This window comes from Leptonychotes weddellii, chromosome 1 (assembly GCF_054177405.1).
Source record: "Leptonychotes weddellii isolate Sample4059 chromosome 1, ASM5417740v2, whole genome shotgun sequence".
NCBI classification, from domain to species: Eukaryota; Metazoa; Chordata; class Mammalia; order Carnivora; family Phocidae; genus Leptonychotes; species Leptonychotes weddellii.
In genome coordinates this window covers 61,615,091-61,641,540 of record NC_138369.1, presented here as the reverse complement: position 1 = coordinate 61,641,540, position 26,450 = coordinate 61,615,091, and the positions used below count along the sequence as shown (strand labels likewise).

General features: G+C 35.2%; 1 protein-coding gene across 1 annotated transcript in view; it reads left to right on the top strand.

Annotated features, from left to right (window-relative positions):
• Positions 1-26,450, top strand: part of STT3B (STT3 oligosaccharyltransferase complex catalytic subunit B) — a 102,054-nt gene that overhangs the window by 42,018 nt on the left and 33,586 nt on the right. Inside the window, exons 2-5 of the mRNA XM_006734000.3 lie at positions 888-996; positions 4,370-4,657; positions 23,570-23,635; positions 25,347-25,446. Of these exons, the coding sequence (XP_006734063.1) occupies positions 888-996; positions 4,370-4,657; positions 23,570-23,635; positions 25,347-25,446 (563 nt within the window). The remainder of the gene's footprint in view (positions 1-887; positions 997-4,369; positions 4,658-23,569; positions 23,636-25,346; positions 25,447-26,450) is intronic.

Below are 26,450 nucleotides of genomic sequence, written 5' to 3'. Positions count from 1 at the left end.
GTGTTGCTTACTTTTCTCCAGTGTTGGGTTTGGGGGTGTGCTTATTTTTGTATTTGATGAAATTTATCTGAAAATGCTGCAGTGCATTTCTTCTCATTTGTCTTTTGTCTTCCATTGATTAAATTTCTCATTACTGAAGGTCATATTATTGTTTCACAGTGCTCTTATAGTTTATTTATAGTTTATTCTCTTATGGTTTTAGTGCTATTATAATTTATTCTTTAGTCCTGTAATTTTTAGGGTTGTAGGATTGGAGGCGATCATGTCAAGTGTGCTCCTTTCATTTTGATGCTGTCTTTTGTTAGTGGTTCTTAATCTTTTTTTTTTTTTTTTAAGATTTATTTATTTATTTATTTGAGACAGAGAGAATGAGAGACAGAGAGCATGAGAGGGAGGAGGGTCAGAGGGAGAAGCAGACTCCCTGCCGAGCAGGGAGCCGGATGCGGGACTCAATCCCGGGACTCCAGGATCATGACCTGAGCCGAAGGCAGTCGCTTAACCAACTGAGCCACCCAGGCACCCAGTGGTTCTTAATCTTTTGAGAGTCATTGACTTGGACCATGTGGTGAATTCTGTGTACCCTCACCGTTTTTTGTTCAAATCCATAGCTGTGTACTGCTGCCGGTACCCTAACAATGGCCAAATGTTAATTTGAGCATTATTAATTTTGTAGGCATGGTTTTTTTGGGGGGGGGTCTTTGTTTTTGGTTTTAGGTAAGTGGTATAAGCCTATTCCTTGGAGAATAATGTCAATTTCTATGAAAGAAATATGTATGTAGGCCATACAGTTAAATATAAAGATATTTACATTTATAATAGAAAGATAGGGCTATTTCTTTCTACTAAGCAAACTTTTATAACATTTCCTTTTTTCCTCTTTTCTCTAGGTTTAACTATAGATCAACACATCATCTTGCATCTCATGGGTTCTATGAATTTTTAAATTGGTTTGATGAAAGAGCATGGTATCCACTAGGAAGAATAGTAGGTGGTACTGTAAGTATATCTGCAGTTATTTGTTAATCGTAGTAGTTATGTTAATCATAAAGTTTTTATAGCTATTTGAGTAAATCATTAGTTGCTAAGGTGATGGAGATTTTTGAAACCTTTGTATAGTTAACTAATACAGTTTTCTGTGACTGATTAGTATTTAATATACTAAATCTCTTTTTGACACTCGTTCTCTTCCCCCACCCCTTTCCCTGCACTTGTTTGGGTTATCTCACACTAGCCATTATTTCTGACAAGTGGAGGCTGGGAGGGGACATTTCTTGTCATAGTACATCTTAAGTTCACATTATTTGTGGTTTTGTTCTATAGCAACTTCATTGAAAAAATATTTTTTGGAAGAAAATACAAATTTAGAAGAATTAGATAATTTTATTTATATTGGGGGGTGGAGGCGGCAGAGGGAAAGGGGGAAGAGAGAATCTTAAGCAGGCTCCACGCCCAGTGCAGAGCCCAACGTGGGGCGCAATGTCACAACCCTGAGACCATGACCTGAGCTAAAATCAAGAGTCAGACACTTAACCAACTTAGCCACCTAGGCGCCCCCAGATAATTTTAATTTTTAGGTCCTGAAGCTGCCCTAAATTAGTTCAGGTAATTGAGTACTGATCATATAGCTCATAGAGAGCGATTATATTCAGAATGTGACATAAGGGAAATATTTTTATGATCTGAAATGTAAGGAGAATGTTGAAAGTGCAAGATAGATATCTTTGGGGAAATATATGTTTAGTCTTATTTTTTTCTTGATATTTTGTCAAATGTTTATCAATTTTATTAGATCTCTTAACCCAAAGAAACTAACTTTGTTGATTATATTTATTATGTGTTTGTCTTTTATTGTATTTCAATTTATTTCCTTTCTCCCATTTTCTTGAATTTATTTTGATGTTTTTCTGACTTCTTGATATAGTTTGCTCATTAAGTGTTCTTTGTTATTAATGTATTTATTTTAAAGCTATAAATTCCCACTAATCACTGTTTTAGCTACATTTATAATGCCTAAGTTTTGATACGTAGTACTTTTATTTTCATTCAAGTTGAAATTTATTTCAATTCCCCTTATCATTCCTGCTGCTTCATGGGTTATTTAGAATTGTATTTAACTTTTAAACGTAAGAGGACTTCCTAGTTATATTTTTTTGCTTTATATTATGGTTAGAGAGCAAATTCTGTAATTTCAGTCCTTTGAAATTTATTGAGACTTGATTTGTGGCCTAGCGTATAGCCACATTTTTAAATGTTCCCTCTCTGTTTGGAAAGAATATGTTCTCCATGACAGTAAGATGTTGTTTCTAATCTGGGGCATTTTCTTATCCTTGATGTAAACAGAGATAGAAGGAGAGGAGTCATGGTCTCCAGGGCAAATTAGGAAGGTATTGAGTGGTAAGAGATGTGATAGATGGCTATTATCTGCACTTCATGGTGCTAATCCTGTTATGTACCTTATTGTAATGTTTGATGACTACAGTTTGTTTCTGGGTGTGTTTATAACTTTTTATTTTGAATGCATACTTACTGGAGGTTTGTTTTCTGAGACTCCTGGTGTCCCTAGTATTTAGGACCATTTCTATAATAATCTTTCTCATTTGCTTTCACTAGAGCCCATAGGGGTTTCACTGGTTCTAGGGCAGTTTTCAGAGGTTGTTTCTTAGCTTGAAGTTTCTCACACCTGAAGTTGTTATAAATGTGGAACCCATATTCATAAATGTATTGAATGAGTTTATTTCTCATTTTGTTTCTATTCAAAGCTTTGGAAGTAAGGCATAAAGTTCCTTACTGCTTCCCTTGGTAGATGGGTATAATTTGTCTAGTTTCATAACAGGCCCTGGATTTGTGCCAGGAATTAGACATTTTCTCTGATCCCTGTATTGAGCAATAATCCTACCAACCTAAGGTGTGTATCGGCCTGGAGTGCTTTTTTCCTCTTTTGGGCTCCCTTGGCTTCAGTACCTACTTTGAATTCCTGCTTTATTTTTGGAGAGTTCTCTTTCTTTTGAGCTTAAATATGTATTTTTGTTGTTGTTAGGCAGGTTTTTTGTTTGGTTGGCTGGTTTTTAAGGTCCTTTGATCCTATAGTTGTATGTGTTTTGGCTATATTTTGTGTCAGTTTAGTCTGCCCTATTATCGTGGATGTATTGACTACCTTTAGAGGTTATTTGGATTTTTTTTCATTTTCTTTGAATATGACTGTCAAAATCATACACTGGAACCTGGTATTATATGTGAAAAGGAACAAAATTTTAATTTTTAAGAATTGTGATGATTGCCACACTTTACACCCTTCTTTAATTCTATCCTCCTTCCATGCAACTCAGCAGGTATTGTGTGTCCATTTTGTGCTAATCATTGTTCTGGGTGCTGAGGAAAATTTTCCTGCTCTTCCAGAGCTTATATTCTTGTGAGGGTGTTGAGTTAATAGACAATAAAGTAAGTAACATAAAAAGTATGTGAAATGGTGATAAGTATGAGGGAGAAAAAGCAAGGGAAAGAGGTAAAGACCATAGGGAGTTTGCAGTTTTAAATAGTATTGCTAGGAAAGGAAATTTATAACTTTTTTTGTAGTTTCTTTGATGGAGAAAGGAAAGAATCTTTTAGGATTTAGATAAGGATGGAAATGTAATTACACATTTTAATCAGCTGTGAATAGCACAAAAATAATATCCTACTTATTTTTCTCATCTTCCTCTTCCAGGATGAGGGTAAGGAGTATAACTGTTAACTGGCTTCTTCTAGTTTATTATTATTCTCTTCCATCCTTAAATACCTTAAGTGGTGTAAAAATGTTCAACCTTCCAGGAGTCCAAAAACATTTCTTTGAATTCATCAGCTGACTAGGTTTTTTGTCCCTAGCTAGAGTTGTTTACATTCCAAATCTTGGCTTTGAAGGGAGGGAAGATACTTACATAATATTGCACGTAACTTTTCTTATCTTCTCTTTTTTTTCTCATTCCCTTATATACATAAAAGTGTGGGCAAAGTTGGAGCATGTTAAAACCCTAAACTTAAGAGTAAGTGAGACTAGGACCCCGTTTTATAGTGAAAAAACAGTGAGTAGAATTAATAAGAAAGTTGCCTACCGTTTTTCATTTCTAAACATTTTCATTTTTAATGATTCATTTTGTCTGATCTTCCTTTATTTAAATATCTGTTGCTCCATATATGAGCTTTTCCTTTGTATCCAATATAAAAGAACGTTTAATTTTGTTGTATAGGAATGTGGTGAAGAAGGCAAACTGTTTTGAGACCTTATTCTCAAGCTTACTATAAAAAACAGTGTGTAATAATAAAAGAACTCATGTTAGTGTTTTGAGCTACCTTATTTTATATGTAATTAAATTTTCCATTTTTATCTTCCTAGGTTTACCCAGGGTTGATGATAACAGCGGGCCTTATCCATTGGATTTTAAATACATTGAACATAACAGTTCATATAAGAGATGTATGTGTGTTCCTTGCACCGACTTTTAGCGGCCTTACATCTATATCTACTTTCCTGCTTACCAGAGAACTTTGGAACCAAGGAGCAGGACTTTTAGCTGCTTGTTTTATTGCTATTGTACCAGGTTACATTTCTCGGTCAGTAGCTGGCTCCTTTGATAATGAAGGCATTGCTATTTTTGCACTTCAGTTCACATACTACTTGTGGGTAAGTAACAATGTTTTGCTTCCATTTAATACTCATGAACTTCGTGTGGAAATGCTGTAGGTTGTACACATTTGTCCTTTATCAATTATAGTTCCATACAGGGATCTATTACTGTTCATAGTAAACTTAATAATGAATAACATTTAAAAATGTCATGTACTGCTGCTGTGCACACTCTCCCTCACCGCCCCCATGTGTAGATGATCGTTTTCAACAATCCTGTTATGCCTGTTTTACAGATGATGATAATATATCCTTAATTTTTATGTCATAGCTCCAAAAAAGAGGTTATCAAAAAGCCATCTAGTGGTTTGTTTGTTTCTTTTTGAGTCGAGAAAGGGGCCAAAAATACTTAGGAAGGTTGAAATGTGATTTAATGACTTGGGATTTTGAATTCTGTTGCAAAACTAGCATTATGTTGCTGTTTCCAAGTTATTTCTTCCCAATCTATATACCTGTTACTGTCTTTTTGCATTAGCGAGTACTTACAGTACAATGTTCAAAAGAAGTGGTGAGAGGGAACATCCTTGCCTTGTTCTTGAGCTTAGGGGGAAAGCTTTGAGCTTCTCAACATTAAGTATGATGTTAGCTGCAGATTTTTGGTAGATATTTATCAACTTGAAGAAGTTCCACTCTATTATTAGCTTGCTGATAGATTTTTATCATGAATGGATGGATTGTGTCAGATGTTTTTTCTGTATCTATTGTTAATTTCCCCCCCTTCTTTTGATGTGATACATTAATTAATTTTCAAATGTTGAACCAGCTTTTCATACCAGAGATAAATCTCACTTGGTCATGGCATATAATTCTTATAATACATTGTTGGACTTGATTTCCTATTATTCTGTTGAGGATTTTTACATCTGTATTTATGATACATATTGGTCTGTAGTTTTCTTGTAATGTCTTTGCTTGGTTTTGATGTTAGGATAATACTGGTCTCATAGAATGAGTTAGGAAAGTATTCCCTTCACTTATATTTTCTGAAAGATTATAGAGAATTGGTATAATTTCTTCCTTAAATGTTTGGTAGAATTTACCAATGAACCCACTTTGGCCTGGTGCTTTCTATTTTGGAAGGTTATTATTAATTACGGGGTGAATTTCTTTAATAGATACAGGCTTATTTAGATTGTCTCCTTGTGCGAGTTTTGGCAGATTTCTCTTTCAAGGAATTGGTCCATTTCATTTAGGTTATCAAATTTGTGGGCATTAGATTGTTCCTAGTATTCCTTCACTATCCTTTTAATAAACTGTCTGTGGGATCTGTAGTGACATCACTTCTTTTATTTCTAGTAGTAATTTATGTCCTCTTTTTTTTCTTTGTCTAGAGGCTTATTGATTTTGTTGATCTTTCAAATAACCAGTCTTTGGTTTCATTGATTTTTTTCCTCTATTGTTTTCTGTTTTTTGATTTCCGTTGTAATTCTTTTTTCTTCTACTTCCTTTGGATTTAAATTGTCCTTTTTTTTTTTTTTTTCTAGTTTCCTAAGGTAGAAACTAACTTAGGTTACTGATTTAGATCTTTCTTTTTTAATATATATGCATTCAGTGCTATAAATTTCCCTATAAGCACTGCTATTTCTGTATCCCACAAATTTTAATAAGTTGTGTTTTTATTTTTAACTTAGTTAATATTTTTAATTTTTTCTTGAGAGTTAATCTTTGACCCATGTGTTACTTAGAAGCATGTTGTTTAATCCCAGTTCTTTAGTTATCTTTCTGTTACTGATTTTTTAGTTTGATTCCTTTGTGGGCTAAGAATGCACATTATGTGACTTCTATTCTTTAAATTTGTTAAGATGTATTTTTTTTTAAAGATTTTTTTTTATTTATTTATTTGAGACAGAGAGAATGAGAGAGAGAGAGCACATGAGAGGGGGGAGGGTCAGAGGCAGAAGCAGGCTCAGGGAGCCCGATGCGGGACTCGATCCAGGGACTCCAGGATCATGACCTGAGCCGAAGGCAGTCACTTAACCAACTGAGCCACCCAGGCGCCCCAAGATGTATTTTATAGTGAATGTTCCATGTGGCCTTGAGAAGAATGTATGTTTTCCTGCTTGTAGATGAAGTAGTTTATAGATCCAGGATACCTAGTTTATTGATGAGTTTGAGTTTCACCTACATCCTTACTGATTAGCTGCTGCTTCTGTCCGTTTCTGAGAGACAGAGGTTTTGAAGTCTCCAATTATGATAGTGAATTCATCCATTTCTCCTTGCATTTCTATCAGTTTTTTCCTCACTTAGTTTGATGCTCTGTTGTTATGTGCATAGACTTTAAGGGTTGTTATGTCTTCTTGAAGAATTAATCCCTTTATCTTTATGTAATGCCTTTTATTATCCCTGATAACTTTACTTGCTTTGAAGTCTGATCTGAAATTAATATAGCTACTCCTGCTTTCTTTTGATTAGTGTTAGCATTGTACATTTTTTTGCCATCTGTTTATTTTTAATTTATATATATCTTTATATTTAAACTAGGTTTCTTGCAGACAGCATATATTTAGGTCTTGTTTTTAGATCCACCCTGTCAATTCGTTTTTTAATGGGTGCATTTAGACTATTGACATTCAAAGTGATTATTGATGCAGTTGGATTAATATTTATACTAAATGTCTTACTGTTTTCTATTTATTACCTTGATCTTTGTTTCTTTTTTTGCCCTTCACTCTTTTTCTGCCTCTTATGGTTTTAAGTGAACATTTTGTAGGATTCCATTTTCTCTCCTTTCTTAGCGTATCAGTTTTTGTTTTGTTTTTTACTGTTTTAGTGGTTGTCATAGAGTTTGCAGCATACATTTACAACTATTCCAAGTCGCCTTTCAAAGAACACTGTACCACTTCACAGGCAGTGTGAGTACTTTATAATAACATAATCCTAATTCCTCCCTCTTGTTCCCTGTATCATTACTGTCATTCATTTCATGCATACATAATCATATATATATGTAAGGTATACTCACTAGCATACATAATAGAATACATAGTTGGTATTATTTTCAAAAAACTTATGCGTTAGCTCAATTAAGAATGAGAAATAGTTTTTTTTTAAGATTTTATTTGAGAGAGAGAGAGAGCATGAGCAGGGGGAGGGACAGAGGGAGAAGGAGAAGCAGACTCCCTACTGAGCAGGGAACCCAATGAGGGGCTTGGTCCCAGGGTCCTGGGGTCATGATCTGAGCTGAAGGCAGATGCATAACCAACTGAGCCACCCAGGCACCCTGAAATAGTTTTTATTTTAATTTATTCCATCTTCAGTGCTCTTACTTTCTTTATGTAGATCTTAGTTTCTGATCTATGTTATTTTTCTTCTCACTAAAGAACTTTTAATGTTTATTGCAAGGCAGGTCTACTGTCAACAAATCCTCTCAATTTTTGTTTGTCTGGAAAAGTCCTTATTTCTCCTTAAATTCTGAAGGATAATTTCACAGGGTACAGAATTCTGGGTTGGTGTTTTTCCCTCTCAGTACTTTAAATATCTGATTCTGTTCTATTCTTGCTTGCTTGGTTGGTTTCTGAGTAGATGTCATAAAATTCTTTGTTCCTCTCTAGGTAAGGTGTCTTTCTTTTGGCTTCTTTCAGGATTTTTATTTTTAATTTTCTGTAGTTTGACAAAGATGTGCCTGGTACAGGGTAGTTGGATTTTTTTTTTGGCATTTATTCTTTAGTGCTTGAATTTCCTGGATCTATGGTTTGGTGTTTGACATTAGTTTGGGGAAATTCTCTATCATTATTGTTTCAAATACTCTATTCTTTCTCTCTTTCTTCTCCTCATGTACTAGGTAAAAGGAATTATGGTAAATAAGCCTTTAGTAATGTGGAGTTAAGGTGTGTGGAGAGGGAAAGCATTCTGTAGTTGTAAGATTAGGTCTGAGTCTTTTAATAAGCAGGATTGTAAACTTCGTGTGTTGCCCTTCTCCCCCCTGCCTTACTTAAGTAGACAGGGTTGGCTGGAGCTGACTGGAGTTGGATATTCCTCTCCCTGACGTAAGTTTCTCCAAGGATAGGCCTTGTTTTATTTATTTATTTTTTTTAAGATTTTTTGTTTATTTATTTGTTAGAGAGCACAAGTAGGCAGAGCAGCAGGGAGAGGGAGAAGCAGACTCCCCAGTGAGCAGGGAGCCCGACGTGGGGCTCGATCCCAGGACTCTGGGATCATGACCTGAGCCTAAGGCAGTTGCTTAACCAACTGAGCCACCCAGGTGCCCCAGGACAGGCCTTGTTAAGAACAGAATGCTCAGGCATATTTCAAAATGGTTCCTTTTCCCTTCCTTGTGCTGGAAACAAGGGGATTTGTTTCTTACATTTACTTGTAAGAACCTGGTGGAGATCCTGGAGGTAAATCCCACAGAATTGTGGCGGCCTTTGTATGACTGGGTCCACCCTGTACTTTTTAAGTTTCCACACTGAGCTTCTAGCCATTCCTCAAACAGTTTAGGTTTTCCTGTGTTCTGTGTCTCGTACTGTTTCCCATATCAATTCCCACTCGTGTGACTGTGTGTTTGCATGTGTGTCTCTAATCTCTCTCTCTTTTTTAAGATTTATTTATTTGTGGGAGAGAGACAGAGCAGCAGGAAGAGGGAGAAGCAGGCTCCCCGCTGAGCAGGGAGCTTGATGTGGGACTCTATCCCAGGACCCCGGGATCATGACCCGAGCCCAAGGCAGACGCTTAAATGACTGAGCTACCCACACGCCCCTGTGTGTCTCTAATCTTGTTGATTAGAGTTATTGATTTTTCAACTGTTCAGCTTTTTACTTTTTGTTAGGATAGAATGGTTCCTTACATTTGGAACCAGAAACCAGAAGTATGTTGCCAAGTTATCTAAACTTAATGTTCTTTTTAACATGTAAAAGGAAGTTACTTAGTACTGGCTTCAACTTAAAGCTTGCATTTATTTTATTTTACCTGTAGCCTATGCTCATACTTTTTCAGTGTTGAAAATTGCCAAATTTTTTACATGTGAATACTTTTTTATATGTTAAGTATATTTTTAGGTATCTAGGTGAATTGGAAGTGTTATTTTCTCTTTAATAATTACATCTTTTAAAATTACTTAGGCCTTGGAAATTTTTACTTTGACAAGAAATTTCAGAGGAGAATGTTTTAGTCAACAGTGTAGATGGTTGCTTGATTTTGAGTTTCAGAAGAAAACACCCATGGAGATGAATATGATGACAAGCAGTAGGATGCTGCTAATGCTGCTGTATTCATCCAAAAATGTTTAAAAACATAGTCTTTATTTTGTGCATATGAAGAAAAAACACAAAATTTGGAACATCTGTTTGAGGCCTTTTAACATACAATTTAAAAAATTTTAAAAGTATGTATGAATGTTGATAGATCTTTATAATATAATGCCAAGTGGAAAAATAAGTTGAGGTGCAATATGTACAGTATGATATCTTTATTTAAATTTTAAACAGTATAAATCATACCATATGTTGTGTATAAAAATATAGCATATATATCCATCATGTACATGGTAGTAGGTATTCTCAGTATGAGTGAGTGATTTTGAGGAAGGAATTTTAAGGGAGGTTCAATCAACTATGTTGTTAAAATTTTTAATAAAATCATCTGAAGCAAATAAGTATTCTCATTTAGAAGTCTGGATGGCTGTTCTTTACTCTTCTATATATTTTGTAATTTAAAAAATAATAATAATCGAAAATAATATATCCTGATGTGCCTGGTGGCACCATGCTGCATTCCTACCAACAATTTAGGAAAGTTTTAATTTCTCTAAATCCTTGCCAATACTTATTTTTTTCTGTGTGTGTTTTTAATATGTCACCTGTTGGCATGAGGTCATATCTCATAGTTTGTTTTTATTGTAAAATACACATAAAATTTAACCATTTATAAGTACATTAAATACATTCACCATCACTACTATCCATCTTTATAACTTTTCACCTCATGAAACTTGAAACTATACCCATTAAACAGTAATTCCCCATTCTTCCCTCCCCTATCCCTGGACAACCACCATTCTACTTTTGGTCTCTGTGGTTTTGATTACCCTGAGTATCTCATATAAGTGGAATCATACGGTTTTTGTCTTTTTGTCACTAGCTTATTTTACTTAGCATAATATAATGTCCTCAAAGTTTATAAATGTTGTAAGCATATGTCAAAATTTCCTTCCTTTTTAAGGCTGAATAACATTCCATTCTGTTTATATACCACATTTTGTTTATCCATTTCATCTGTTGATGGACACATGGGTGGTTTTGTATTTTAGCTATTGTGAATAATGTTGCATGAACATAGGTGTACAGATATCTGTGAGATATTATTTGCATTTCTTTGCGGTATATACCCAGAAGTGAAATGCCAGATCATGTGATAATTCTGTTTTCCATTTTTTGAGGAACTACCATTCTGTTTTCCATAGCCACTGTACCAGTTTACATTCCCATTAGCAGTACATAAGGGTTCCAGTTTTTCCACATCCTTGTCAACACCTGTTATTTTCTTTTTCTTCTTCTTCTTCTTCTTTTTTTTTTTTTTTTTTTTGATAGTAGCTATCTTAATGGGTATGAGATGGTATCTCATTGTGGTTTTGGTTTTGGTTTTCACTTTCCTGGTACCTAATGATGTTGAGCTTCTTTGCTTGTGGTTAAAAGGCCATTTGTAGGGTGCCTGGGTGGCTCAGTTGGTTAAGCGACTGCCTTCGGCTCAGGTCATGATCCCGGAGTCCTGGGATCGAGTCCCACGTCAGGCTCCCTGCTCAGCAGGGAGTCTCCTTCTCCCTCTGACCCTACCCCCTCTTGGGCTCTCTCTCTCACTCTCTCTCTCTCAAATAAATAAAATCTTTAAAAGAAAAAAAAAAAGGCTATTTGTTATCTGGGGAAATGTTTATTCAAGTCCTTTGCCCATTTTTGAGTCAGGTTTTTGTTGTTGATCTGTTTTAGGAGTTCTCTATATATTCTCAATATGAATCCATTATAAGATACATGACTTCTGAATATTTTCTCCCATTCTCTGAGTTACCTTTTTTATTGTCTTTTGACAATTTTTAATTTTCCCTGAAGTCCAATTTGTCTGTCTTTTCTTGTGCTGCTTTGCCTTTGGTGTCTTATCTGAGAAATCATTGCCAGTTTAATGTGATGAAGCTTTTTGCCCTGTGTTTTCTTCTAAGAGTTTTAGGTCTTACATTTAGATCTTTTTGAGTTAATCTTGTATATGATGTTAAGTAAGGGTTCAACTTCATTATTTTGCACAGATGTCCAGCTTTCCCAGCACCATTTATTGAAGATTGTCCTTTCCCCATTGAATTGTCTTGGCACCCTGGTTGAAAATCAGGAAGTGTGTTTTCTCTAGCTTAAACTTTTTCAAGATGCTTTTGTTTATTAGGGGTTTTTAGAGATGCTATATGAATTTTAGAATGGATTTTTTACTTCTGCAAAAAACATCATTGGGATCTTGAATCAGATTACATTGACTTTGTAGATCACTTTGAGTAGTATTATCATCTTAATACTGTCTTTCAATTCATGAATGAACATGGGATGTTTCCATTTATGTCTTTAATTTTTTACAGCAGTGTTTTAGAGTTTTCATTGTTATAAGTCTTTTATCTCATTAGTTAATTCATAATTGTTTTATTCTTTTTGATGCTATTGTAATTGAATTTTTTCAGTAATTTCCTTTTCAGATTGTTCATTGTTGGTATAGAAATACAACTGAGGGCGCCTGGGTGGCTCAGTTGGTTGAGCAACTGCCTTCAGCTCAGGTCATGATCCTGGAGTCCCGGGATCAAGTCCCACATCGGGCTCCCTGCTCAGCAGGGAGTCTGCTTCTCCCTCTGACCCTCCCCCCTCTCATGTGCTCTCTCTCTCATTCTGTCTCTCAAATAAATAAATAAAAATCTTAAAAAAAAAAAATACAACTGATATTTATATATTGACTTTGTATCCTGCAACTTAGCTGAATTCATTTGCCAGGTCTGACAGTTTCTGTGTGTGGAATCTAGGGTTTTCTACATATGAAATCGTATTATCTGCAAATAGGAATAATTTTTCTTCTTTCTAATTTGGATGCCTTTTGTTTTTCTTGCCTGATTGCTCTGACTAGAACTTCAGGTACAGCTGACCCATGAACAACACAGATTTGAACTGTGAGGATCCACTTAAGTGGATTTTTTTTTCAAGAAATACAGTACAGTATATAAATGTATTCTCCTTATGATTTTTAAAATATTTTCTTTGGCTTACTTTATTATAAGAATACATTGTAAAATACATGTAACATATAAACTATGTGTCAACCAGCTGATTATATTAGGGGTAAGGTTCCAGTCTACAGTAGGCTATTAGTAGCTAAGTTTTTGAGGGTCAAAAGTTATATGCAGATTTGCAACTGTGTGGGGGCCAGTGCCCCTAACCCCCCTGCATTGTTCAAGGGCCAACTGTATTATGTTGAATAGAAGTTGCAAAAGTGGGCCTTGTCTTATTCCAGATCTTACAGGAAAAACTTCAGTCTTTCACTATTGAGTATGTTTGCTGTGGGTTTTTCATATATGGCTTTTATATTATATGTTGTATATTAACATAATGTTATTAAGTATGTAATAATATTAATACATATTTTGTATATTTAAAAAATATTTTTAGGGCGCCTGGGTGGCTCAGTTGGTTAAGTGACTGCCTTCGGCTCAGGTCATGATCCTGGAGTCCCGGGATCGAGTCCCGCATCGGGCTGCCTGCTTGGCAGGGAGTCTGCTTCTCCCTCTGACCCTCCTCCCTCTCATGCTCTCTGTCTCTCATTCTCTCTGTCTCAAATAAATAAATAAAATCTTAAAAAAAATAAAAAATAAATAAAAAATATTTTTAAAGGTTTATTTATTTTAGAGCACGTGTTACACATGTGTGTGTCGGGGGGGGCAGAGGGAGAGAATCTTCAAGCAGACCCCCCCACTGACCACAGAGCCCGTTGTGGCCCAGTCCCACCACCCATGAGATCAGGACCTGAACTGAAACCAAGAGTCGGTTGCTCAACAGACTGAGCCACCCAGGTGTCCCTTAAAATATTTTTTATATATATTTCTCAGTTGGACCAAGGTATTCCTCTAGTAGACACCTTAGGAAAGTCTCAAAGTACAGTATTTCTCAAGTCCTTGCATGTTTAAACCTGTTTTTCTGTAGCCTCATACTTGATAGTTGGACTGATATAAAATTCTAGGCCATATAGTCTTTGTTTGAATTTCTTGAAATTGTACCACCCTCACTTTATTTTGCTTCCTACTGTCAAGAACCTAATTTTATTGTTTAATAAGAAACATGGGGGTGCCTGGGTGGCTCAGTCAGTTAAGCATCTGCCTTCGGCTCAGGCCATGTTCTCAGGGTCTTGGGATTGAGCCTCTCATTGGACTCCCTGCTCAGCAGGGAGTCTGCTTCTCCCTCTACCTAGCCCGCCCAACTCGTGCATGTTCTCTCTCTCTCCCTCAAATAAATAAATAAATGAACTTAAAAAAAAATCTTATTGGGCAAAAAAAAGGAAGAAATGTCTTCTAATCCTGAAGTAATAGAGATTTTTTTTTCTATATCAGTAAAGTAATAAATTTCCTAGATGTGTCTGAAAGCTGACCTTTCTGATAATGTTGATCCCTTTCAACATGTAGATTGGTATTATTTCTGAGAAGTTGTTTTGTTGCTGTTGTTTTTGCATGTTTATTTGTTTTTAAGATTTTATTTATTTGAGAGAGAGAGCGCAGGCACGCATGAGCAGGGGGAGGGGCAAAGGGAGAGGGAGAAGCAGGCTCCCTGCTGAGCAGAGGCTCATTCCCAGGACTCTGGGATCATGACCTGAGCTGAACGCAGATTCTTAACCAACTGCCCCTCTGAGAAGTTGTTTTTGATTGTAGTTTTAAATATCAGTTTGTTTCACTGTTTTTCTTGGATTTTCTAAGTGCCTTCTATAAAACTTGGTTTATGACCCTTTTTCTTTATCTTGGCTGTTTTCCTTCTCTCCTTATAACATGCTGCTGAATTTGGTTTTTAGTATTCTGTTGAGGGTTTTTACATCAGTGTTCATAGGTGATAACTGGTCAGTAGGTTTTCTTCTAGTGTTTTTTGTCTGTTTTTGATACCAGGGTAATGCTGGCCTGATAGAATGAATTAGGAACAATTTCATCCTCTTCAGTTGTTTTTGGAAAAGTTTGAGGATTGATATTCTTTCTTTTAATGTTTTATAGAATTTACCAAGGAAGCCATCAAGTCCCAGGCTTTTCCTTGTTGAAAGATTTTTGATTACCAATCCAACCTATTAGTTACAGGTCTATTCAGATTTTCTATTTCTGCATGATTTAGTATTGGTAGGTTTTATATTTATAGGAATTCGTCCCATTTCATATAGGTTATCCACTTTGTTGGAGTACAGTTACTCATAGCACTGCCTTATAATCCTTTTAATTTCTGCAGAATTAGTAACATTTCCATTTTTATTTCTGATTTAGTAATTTGACTTTCTCTTTTTTTTCTTAGTCCGTCTAGCTAAAGATTTGTCAATTTTGTTGATACTTTCAAAGACTACTTTTTGGTTTTGTTGATTTTATTATTTTTTTTAAAGATTTATTTTATTTATTTATTTGTCAGAGAGGGCACACAAGCAGGGGGAGCGGCAGGTAGAGGGAGAAGCAAGCTCCACACTGAGCAATGAGCCAAATGTGGGACTTGATCCCAGGACCCTGGGATCATGACCTGAGCCGAAGGCAGACATTAACTGAGCCACCCAGGTGTCCTAATTTTATTATTTTTTTATTCTCTAGTTTACTTATTATGTTATTTATTCTAGTAGTTTTGGGTTTAGTTTGTTCTCTTTCTAGTTCCTTAAATTTTACAGTTAGGTTGTTAATTTGAGATCTGTTTTTTAATGTATATGTTTATAGGTATAAATTTTTCTCTTAGCAATGCTTTGCAGCATCCCATAAGTTTTGGTGTGTGGTGTTTTCGTTTTCATTCCTCTTTAAGTATTTTTTAAATTTCCTTGTTATTCCTTCTTTCATCCATTGGTTAAGTGTTGTTTCATTTCCACAAATGTGTGAATTTTCTAATTTCACTTCTGTTACTGATTTCAAATTTCATCCCATTGTGGTCAGAGAATATACTTTCTATGATCTCTGTCTCTTTAGAATTAATTTGTAGCCTAACATATGGTCTATCCTAGAAAATGTTCATGTGCACTTGAGAAGAATGTATATCCTGATCTTATTGGGTCTAGTTGGTCTATTGAGTGAAGTCCTCTGTTTCTTTACTTATGTCTAGTTCTACCAATTGAGAGTGGGGTATTGAAGTCTCCAACTATTATAGAACTATTTCTCTCTTAATTTCTGTCAGTTTTTGCTTCATATATTTTGATGGTCTGTCATTAAGTGTCTAAATGTTGTAATTGTTATACTTAGAGTATTGAATGTTTTATTAATATACATTGTCCTTTTTTGTCTTGTAGCCTTTTTTGATTTAAAGTTTGTTGTGTCTGTCATTAGTATAGTTACCTGTTTTCTTTTAGTTACTGTTTGCATCGAATATCTTTTTCCATCCTTTAACTTTGAATATATTTGTGTCTTTGGATCTAAAGTGAGTGCCTGGTGGAGAGTATATATTTAGACCATGTGTTTTTATCCATTATGCCAGGCTTTATCTTTTGATTGGAGAGCTTGACTAAACCATTTACATTTATTCCTGATAAGAAAGATCTTATTTGTCATTTTGCTATTTATTTTCTATATGCCTAGTAGCTTTTCTGTCCTTCATTTCCTTTATTACTGTCTTTTGTGTTGAGTTGATTTTTTTTGTAGTGAAATGTTTAAATGCCTTTCTCATTTCCTTTTGGTATATATTATATTGCTGTTTTCTTTGTGGTTACCATGGGGGTTACTTTTAGCATTCTAATATTATAAAACTCTTATTTCAATTTATATTAGCTCATCTTCAATAGTATATAAAAAATCTCCTTACAACTCTCTTCCTACCCCTTTTGGTTGTTGATGTCACAAAATTAAATTTTTATACATTGTGTGTGCAAAAACAAACTAATAATTGTTTTAATTGTATTAGTCTCTTAAAGTATCTAGAAAACTAAATTTGGAGTTACAAATCAAAGTTAAAATAATGCTAGCTTTTATACACTGATAATTTTTGTTTGGACATTTAAGGTCCTTTGTATTTCCATATGAATTTTGCATCGGATTCTCCATTACAACATTGTTTTTTAAGTGGCATAATTTTTTTTATTAATTCAACAGATAATTTTGTAGAACACAGTGTGGAACTGGTGCTATTTTATATGTTGATTATACAGACTTAAATGAAGTTGATGAGCTGGTAGGGGAAATTATGAGTAGTATCCTGTGGCTTTTAATAATAGCTTGACAGAATGATAAAGCATACTCACTAAGGACTAAAAGATTATTTTGTGAGTTTTTCCCTTGTTCTGTTTTTTAAAGCAACATATTTAAAATAAACTAGGTTTAAAGTAGAAGCAGCTCCAGTATTTGAAATGAGGAGTTGGTTTGGAGTTCTGGCATAAAAACTCATTTTCTGACTTGTGGCAAGGTGTTTGACACTTTACTATCCTTCACTTTTCTTATAAATGAAATATAAAAAATATTTTAGCTACAGAGTTGCATTAGATAATTACGTTTATGTCAAATTTGATCTTTACCAATTGACAGTAAAAATAATAACAGCTCTGACTACTCTGAAAAGTTTTTGTAGCCAAATGACATGAAGTTGAAACATTTTACATTAAGTTGTCTACTAATTCCTTATCTGGTGTGTTTATTTTTAAACTGCTCAACAGTCTTTAAAATTTTTTAAATACTTTGTTTTCAAAGCACCATTTCCAGACATTTTTGTGTATGCTAATTTGTGTTCTATAGTTTCTAACCTTTTTTTGTCAGGATCAAGTGCTTAAGAGTAGAGTCTTTGGAGCCAAACTGCCCTGGTCTGGTTTCCTCTTTCCTGGATTTCAGTTCTTATCACTAGGAGTTATTTAAACCACCCCCATGTCTATTAAATGAACTATAAAATGGAAGTAATAATAGTACCTACCTTATATGGTTTAAATAAGTTAATGTGTAGAACATTATAGGAACACAGAAGTTGATGAGTACATGTTTGTTTTTACCTCTGTGTTACCACTCACCAACAACAGAGCTGATGCAAGTAAAATAGTACTGAGAACAGTACATATCGTTGTGACCTATAGAAATTTTTTTTTAAGGTTTTCTCCCCTGCCTTTGTAATCAGTCCTCTCCTTAACCCATATTTCTTGCAACCGCAGATCTAATTTCTGTCTTCATATTTTTGGGAGTTTGTTTTCCATAATGCCATGTTGTAGAAACATACAGTGAGGGGTGACCCTTTATGTATGGCTTACTTCACTTAACATAAGACTTTTGAGAGTTATCCATGTTGTTGCATGTTTTAGTAGTTTGTTACTTTTTATTGCTGAGTAGTATGGGGGTACTATATGGATATACTATTGCTTATTTTGTTACCCAGTTTTTGGCATTTATGAATAAACTAGCTATAAATATTTGCATACAGTTCTGCATATGGGCATATATTAGTATTCCTTTTGGACAGATGCCTAGGTGTGTGGGGTTGCTGGTTTGTAATATAAGTACATGTTTAATTTTATAAATAGCTGCCAAATAGTTTTCCAGAATGGCTGTGTTATTTTTCATTCCCTCCACCAAAGTATGAGGCATTGCATTTACTCTGCTTTTACCAGCATGTGATATGTTCAGATTTTTAAATTTCAGCCATTCTAGTAGGTGTGTAGTGGTATCTCATGGTTTTAATTTGCTTTTCTCCAGTGAGTAACAATTGAGCATGTTTTCATGTGCTTATTTTCCATTCTGATTCTTCTTTGGTGAAATGTCTGTTCATACCTTTTGCCTATGTTTTGGTTGGGTTGTTTTCTTATTATTGAGCTGTAAGAGTTCTTTATATATTTTGGAAACAAGTTCTCTATCAGATGTATGTTTTGTAAACATTTGCTCCCAGTTTGTAGCTTGTCCTTTTATTTTTTTAACAATATCTTTCTAAGAGCAGAAATTAAATTTTTTTTTCTTGCCTCATTATATACTGGTTGGAACCTCTAACACAGTGTTCAGTAGAAGCATTGAGAATTTTTTTATCCTTTCCTTCCTGATTTTAAAGGGAAAGCATTCAAGCTTTCACCATTAAATTAAGTATGATGATAGTTGTTTTTTCTAGATGTCCTTTATCATAACTTAAGGAAGCTTTCTTATTTTTAGTTTGAGAATTTTTATCACGAATGGGTGTTAGATTTTGTCAATAGCTTTTTTGTATCTATTGATATGATCATATGGTTTTGTCCTTAATTACATTGATTCAAGGTTTCTCTAGTTTAATACTATTGACATTTGGGACAGGCAGTTATTTCTTGTGTTGTAGAGTGTTTAGTGCATCCCTTACCTCCACACACTAGATGCCAGGAGTACTTTCTCCCTATTCCTCACTTGGGAACCACCGCATTTTTTTTTTCAGATGTTAAAACAACCTTGAATTCATGGAATCAATTCCACTTGTTCATGACACATAATCCTTTTTTTTTTTATATTGTTGGTTTTGTATTTATATTTTGTTAAGAATTTTTTCATCTGTATCCATGAGGGATATTAACATGTAGTTTTCTTTTCTTGTGATATCTTTGTCTGGCTTTGGTTTTTGTTTTTTTTGTTGTTGTTTTTTTTTTTTAAGATTTTATTTATTTGAGAGAGCGTGCACGCGCGCGTGAGAGCACAAGCGGGGGAGGGGCAGGAGGAGAGGGAGAAGCAGACTCCCTGCTGAGCAGGGACCCTGATGTGGGGTTCAATCCCAGGGGCTTGATCCCAGGACCCCAGGATCATGACCAGAGCCCAAGGCAGATGCTTAACTGACCTAGCTACTCAGGCACCCCTGTCTGGCTTTGATATCAGAGTTAATACTGGGCTCTTAAAATAATTAGGGAAGTGTTTCCTTCTCCTCTGTTTTCTGAAAGAATCTTTATAAGATTGGTATTATGTCTTCCTTAACTGTTGATACTTTTCACCAGTGAAGCCATCTGAACCTGGGAAGAATTTTAATTACTAATTCAATTTTTATTGACATAGTTCTGTTCTGATTTTGTTTCTTTATGAATAATTTGGTAAAGTATTTCTTTTTTGAAATTTTTTTTCATGTATATGATATTTGTTGGCACAAATTATTCATCATACTCCTTTATAATTCTTTGAATTTCTGTACAGTCTATAGTGATGTTACCTCTCATTCCTAGTATTGGTCATTTGTATCTTCTTTCTTGGTCAGTCTAGTTAAAGTTTATTCAACTTTTGGTTTCATTTATTTTTCTCTGTATTTGGTTTCTATTTCATTGAATTCTTGACTTTTATTATTCTATTTTGTATTTGGTTTGCTCCTTTATAGCTTCTTGAGGTTGAAGCCTAAGTTATTTTAGCTATTTCTGTTTTTCTAATGTGAAATTTTTTTTAAATTTTTTAATTTTTAAAGATTTTATTTATTTGACAGAGAGACACACAGCGAGAGAGGGAAGACAAGCAGGGGGAGTGGGAGAGGGAGAAGCAGGCTTCCTGCTGAGCAGGGAGCCCGATGCGGGGCTCGATCCCAGGACCCTGGGACCATGACCTGAGCCAAAGGCAGTAGCTTAACGACTGAGCCACCCAGGCACCCCCTAATATGAAATTTAAATTATACTTTCATCATTGCTTTAGCTATATTCTGTATATTTCAGTATGTTGTGTTCTCATTGTCATGTAGTTAAAATATTTTTCTAATTCTTGATTTCTTCTTTGACCCATGGGTTCTTTAGAAGCGTGTTGTTTAGTTTCCTAATATTTGGAATTTCCCAGCCTTTTTTTTCTCTTGATTTCTAGTTCCATTGTTGAAGATTTCTGATTCAGGAGTTTTAATATTAACATGTCAAAGACTGAGTTAAAAAACCCCCTATCCAAACCTACCATCTCTTGGTCTTCCTCCTCCCCGCTTATGGGTAATACCTCAAGGTAGGAAACTAGGAGTTCTCAACTTCTTTTTCTCTAATCTAATTCTAGTAGTTCACCAAAAAAATGTTGATTTGGCCCTTAAACATAGCCTCTCCTTTATGTCTACATTCCTACCACTGTAAATTTGGACCTCAACACTCAGTTAGTCATATACCATCCTCCTGACTTGCATTTCTGTTACCAACAGGATCTATAAGGACCTTTTGCCACTCAGTGTCTATACTCACCCATGTGGTTTCTGTCATACTGTGCTTTGACTGTAGTTCTTGCTTTTGTGTCTTACCTCTCCATTTGGGGCATGACTGAGTTATAATTTGTGTGTCCAACATAGCCTTGCAGAGTTTTGTGTGTATTGGTAAATACAGCAGAATATGTTTGATTCCTTTTCTCATTCTCTCTCAGCCTATACAGTTGGTTTTGGGGTTTGAGGAAATTTCAGGGTATGGACTATATTTAGTGGTTATAAGTATATTTTGGTTTTTTGGTAATAGATTGTAGCAGGACTGGGCCCAATCAGTCACAGTAGATTACATAAGGGGAGTTTTAGAAAAAGAAGTATTAACTATGATAGAAGAGTAATACAGAAGGAAGCCCTATATGATATGCTAAGGCTGAGGGAAAGTACTCAAGGAAGGACAAACTTAGGATTCAGATTTCATTAGGGTGTGGTTCAGCCCACCAACCCCAGAGAAGTTTGATGGTTAGGCCAGCCTAGAGCTTCTTTGGAGCTGCCAGACAGGCGATTGACCACCCTCTGGAGTGTAGGCATTCAGGAGTGGGGAGCTGGTAACCTGTAGCATAGTGTGCAGTGGGAGTCTGGGTACCAGCATGGGCAGGAAGCTTTTAGACTGTGTTACCATGTCAAGAGGACCGCAGAAAAGTTATTACTAGACCAAGGCTGCAAAGTCACATAAGGACTGTGTTCTGCCCCATGGCTGGGGTCGGCACCACCAGATGTTCTCACACCTATACCACCAACGCCAGCCTACACCTAAAATGATTGGAGAGCCTCTACTGCAGTGTTCTTTCAGCACCCTCTACTGAGAGAACTTAACATCATACTTTAAAGGAGAACTACTTAGAAAGTATTCTGTTGTTTATCATAGAACATATATTGAAGGGTGCATTTGGAGCTAAGAGGCAATAAAATGATAACTGACACACAAATATAAAGCACTGAATGGTCATTTGCAAGCTTTCTCTGCCAGCATTTATCTTCTCTACCTCCAGTTCACTGGATAGCCTTTTTTTCTCCGTCACTAGGTAGAATCATTTTTTTCTTTATTCTATTGATCTACCTGCTGTAGCCTTCGTGCCCCTGTTCTTGGGATTCCATTTTGTTTCTGGAGCATCTCGTCCTCTGAGAACACTATTTCTTCTAATCTCTCCATTTAGAATTAGGCCTTTCTGGGGCGCCTGGGTGGCTCAGGTCAAGCCCTGCATCCTCAGGCTCCTTGCTCTGCAGAGAGCCTGCCTCTCCCTCTCCCTCTGCCCCGCTCCCCTTCCCCCCTCATGTTCTTTCTTTCTCTCTCAAATAAATAAAATCTTTAAAAAAAAAAATAATTAGGCCTTTCTGAACATTCTTTCCCATTTCCCTGGTAGCTGCTTTCCTTTCTAAAAATCATCTTTGGTCTCTCTAATTTATCTTTTGGTCTCTGTGATTTTGGCATTAGCACTTGGTTTCAACTCACTTCTCCACTCTATAGAGATTGGATATTATAGGAACAATTTTTAATCAGCCCTGGTAATTTTTTTCACTTTTAAAATGTCAGTATTTTAATATACTGAGACATTTTAACATAGATCAAGCTGGTTTCAGTGGGGGAAGGGGGGATGTGTTTTGTCACACACATATACTATGATGTTGAATTCAAAGCAGTCTTTCATTAATTAGTCTAATAGAAGTCAGCCTGATAATATCTTTAAGTGCTGTAAACTAGGAATGTTTTCTCTTTCCTTCCTCTCCCCCTCTTTTCATTCCTGTGTGTGTGTGTGTGTGTGTGTGTGTGTGTGTGTGTGTGTTTGCTTTACAGTTCCCCCAAAGATTACATGTCACCTATAGTTTGTTTTAATGTACTAGTAGAGACTCATTTTAAAAGTAAATTCCTTGAGATCAGGTATATATATAGTTCTTAAATAAAGACATTTTGCTCTTGGCATAAATAAGTATTTAGAACTTGTGTTTTTGAAATTTAAAATTCAGTTTTCTGAACCAAACCATTATTTTCAGAGGAACATATAAACTTACCTGGGAATTATTTCTTTGGTTAGTTTTTTTCTTTAGACGGTAGAGATTTGTCATTTTTTTGAACCTTTCATTGATTGTAGGTTCTCTTTCTGGTTCAGGGTAATTGAGAATTTTACTGACATATCCTAGAAATTATTATAGGACTGTCATTTTCTTGAGGATATAGATTATTTATTGATTATTGTTATTGGTTATGGTATATGAAAATTCCTAGATGATAGGTTTTCAAAAATGGATGCTCATAATTAGAATTATATAGAAAATCAACCATATGTAAAAATGTAGATTTGCTGAACAAGTTTATTTAGTTAAAATCTCAAATTTGTTGATATTAATCATTTTAAAATAGAAAATAAAGCAAATAGAAAAATATAGTTTTGCTTCTTCTAAGATGATTTTTACTGAAAACTGCATAACAACAACAGAAAAATCAGGGCTATTCATAAAATGTCTGACTGTTGCCCAGTGTTCTAAATGCATATATTAAGTGGATCTGAATATCTGAATAACCACTGTACTGTTTTTAAGTATATAACTTCGGCTTTTTGTAGTACAAGTGTACTAAATATTTAACTTTGTTTGAATAGCAGGAACATTTGTAAACATTTGCTTGTTTGTGTTTTAGGTAAAATCTGTAAAAACTGGGTCAGTTTTTTGGACAATGTGCTGCTGCTTATCGTATTTCTATATGGTAAGAATGCATATTTGAAACTATATTTGAAACTATATGAGGTCTAGCAAGTATTCGGAAATTAGACCAATTCCTCTTCTTCATCATTTTCTTCTCATCTGGACTAGTTCTTCACTTCCTTTCTCCTGAAATTTTTAGGATCCGAATTTTAATGTATTCCCGTTCATTACTGCCATCCTCTTCTCTACCCCCATCCTTGGGGTGTGTGGGAGGGCTAATACTCAAGCCCTCAGATATATTTGCAGGAAGTGAAACAAAAATTTTCCTTTTCAAATGTATAATTTATCTAAATAATGTTCCTATCTTCTAGGAAAACTTACCTACATACTTTTTTCAATAGATAAGATTGGGGCTCAGAATTACCTCTTCATTCTCCTGCCTTTTTTCCCCACAGCACAGCCTATATAGTAGTCTTGTGCTGAAAATTAGTGATAATTTTAGGTAGCTTTTTTTCTGATTTTAAACAAATATCATGGAATTTGTGCATCCAAATTATCCATGCCCCTTTTAAAATGGTTGAAGCCTGAGACACATTCTGTGCAGTTGTACCCAAGTACTAGCAAACTCATTCTTTTCGAAGCTTACATTAAAATTTTGAAGGTAATTTGAAGTCCTTCAGTTAGGACTTGTGCTCAATCAGAGTAACATTGTTTTGGTGCAAAATAGCATGTGACTGAAGCAAGCACTAAACTGATATTCTTATATGCATTGCACACTGAAGGCAGGTAGTTCATTACAAGTGGTCCTGAGATATTTTAGACAAGGGTAGCATCGTTACTATATATGTGAATGTCTAGTCTCCTGCTATGACTGTTGGTAAAATGGTTCTTCTAAGCTTTTAATTATTAGAGTACACCTAAAACTTTGATACTGACAAGAGCTTATTGCCTATTGAATGTACTCAAAAAGGTAATACTATTGGTTGAGAATAAACCTTATCTTTAGAATTTTTATGAATTTAGACCAGAATAGGGATGGCTGGCTGACTCAGTTGGTAGAGCATGCGACTCTTGATCTCAGGGTCGTGAGTTCAAGCCCCACTTTGGGCATATAGCTTACTTAAAAAATAAAGAATCACATAAAAAAATTAGACCAGAACATACTCATTTATTCTGATTAAATAGGCTATTCTAATTTTATGATACATGCTAAACATTAAAATGGAATCTTGATTTGTAATCCATTAGTAGGAAATAATTTATACTCAAGGTAGCACTTTTATTTTGAGTATCTCAAAGCATATCCAGATTATCTGAGTGTTCCTTGTAGTTCACTTGTTGGCTGATGCTAACATTGATTGTTCTTATTCTCAGTCAAGCGTCTTGCAATGTACTTATCAAAAATGGGGGAAGTAAAACCCTTTTTTTCTTTTAAAAATTTATGATCTATATCCCAAGAATCCTTACCTTCATGAAAGACTTATTACTGATTCACAAATTAGTGTTCTTAGAAGTGTTCTTAGTTTAATTTGACCATTTCTCCAGTGAACACAGAAAAGCATGTTGGATTTATGGGATTGTGTTATTTTAATAATCAAGAAAAATAAGTAGAAATAGGTTTTTTGTAGGTTATATAAATCAATTTTAAGCATATCTCACAATTGCTAAGAATTCTAGTGTTTATGTCTATTCATTATATATTTAGATTGTCATGACAAATAAAACTTACCAAACATCTTAAATTATTTAACTTTGCATTTCTTAACTCCTAGGTCTCTGCTTGGGGTGGCTATGTGTTTATCATTAACCTTATTCCGCTGCATGTATTTGTGTTATTACTGATGCAGAGATACAGCAAGAGAGTCTACATAGGTAAGTGATCTGACTTTTGAAATTTCAGCTTGTAAGGGATGTTTCATATACATTCTTTTCATTGAACAGCTATTTCTGTTTGGCCATATTACCCATAAGAAGGTAAAAATAATTTCATATATTTTTTTGCTCTTTTTGTATTAATAAGGTGGGTCAGGCATTTTTACCTAACTGCATTGTTACCAACTTTTCCTTGATGAGTTTTTCTTTTGTTTTTGTAGAAATTAGTCTACACATACTAGATTTAATATTTGTCAGCCTAACCTTTTTTGGGGGGGAGGCGGGAATGGGCATTCTATTGTGAAAATCATTCATATATATGTATTGTTCAGATTTGGCTTAGTCACTATGAAATTGAACATCCTCAAAGTAAACAGTTTTATAAACTTTTGAAAGCCCTCTCTGTATAATATATGACAATCTTAGTCCATTTGGGCTGCTAAAACAAAATACTACAGGCTAGGTGGCATATAAACAACAGAAATTTCTGGTGGCGCCTGGGTGGCTCAGTCGTTAAGCGTCTGCCTTCGGCTCAAGTCATGATCCCAGGGTGCTGGGATCGAGCCCCACATCGAGCTACCTGCTCAGCGGGAAGCCTACTTCTCCCTCTCCCACTCCCCCTGCTTGTGTTCCCTCTCTCGCTGTGTCTCTCTCTGTTAAATAAATAAACAAAATCTTAAAAAAAAAAAACAAAAAACAAAAACAGAAATTTCTCACAGTTCTGGAGGTTGCTGGAGAGTCCCAAGATTAAGGTACCAGAACGGTCACATTCTAGTGAGGGCTCCTTTCCTGGTTCATAGCTGGTACCTTTTTGCTTTGTCCTTACCTGATAGAAGGGATGAACTAGTTCTCTGGACCTCTTTTAAAAGGGTACTATTCCCCATAGCCCACAGAACCTTATTACCTCCCAAAGGCTACCTCCTAATACCATCACCTTGGGCATTAGGTTTTAAACTTAAGAATTTGGGGGGTGGGGGGATGACACACGCATTCAGACAATAGCA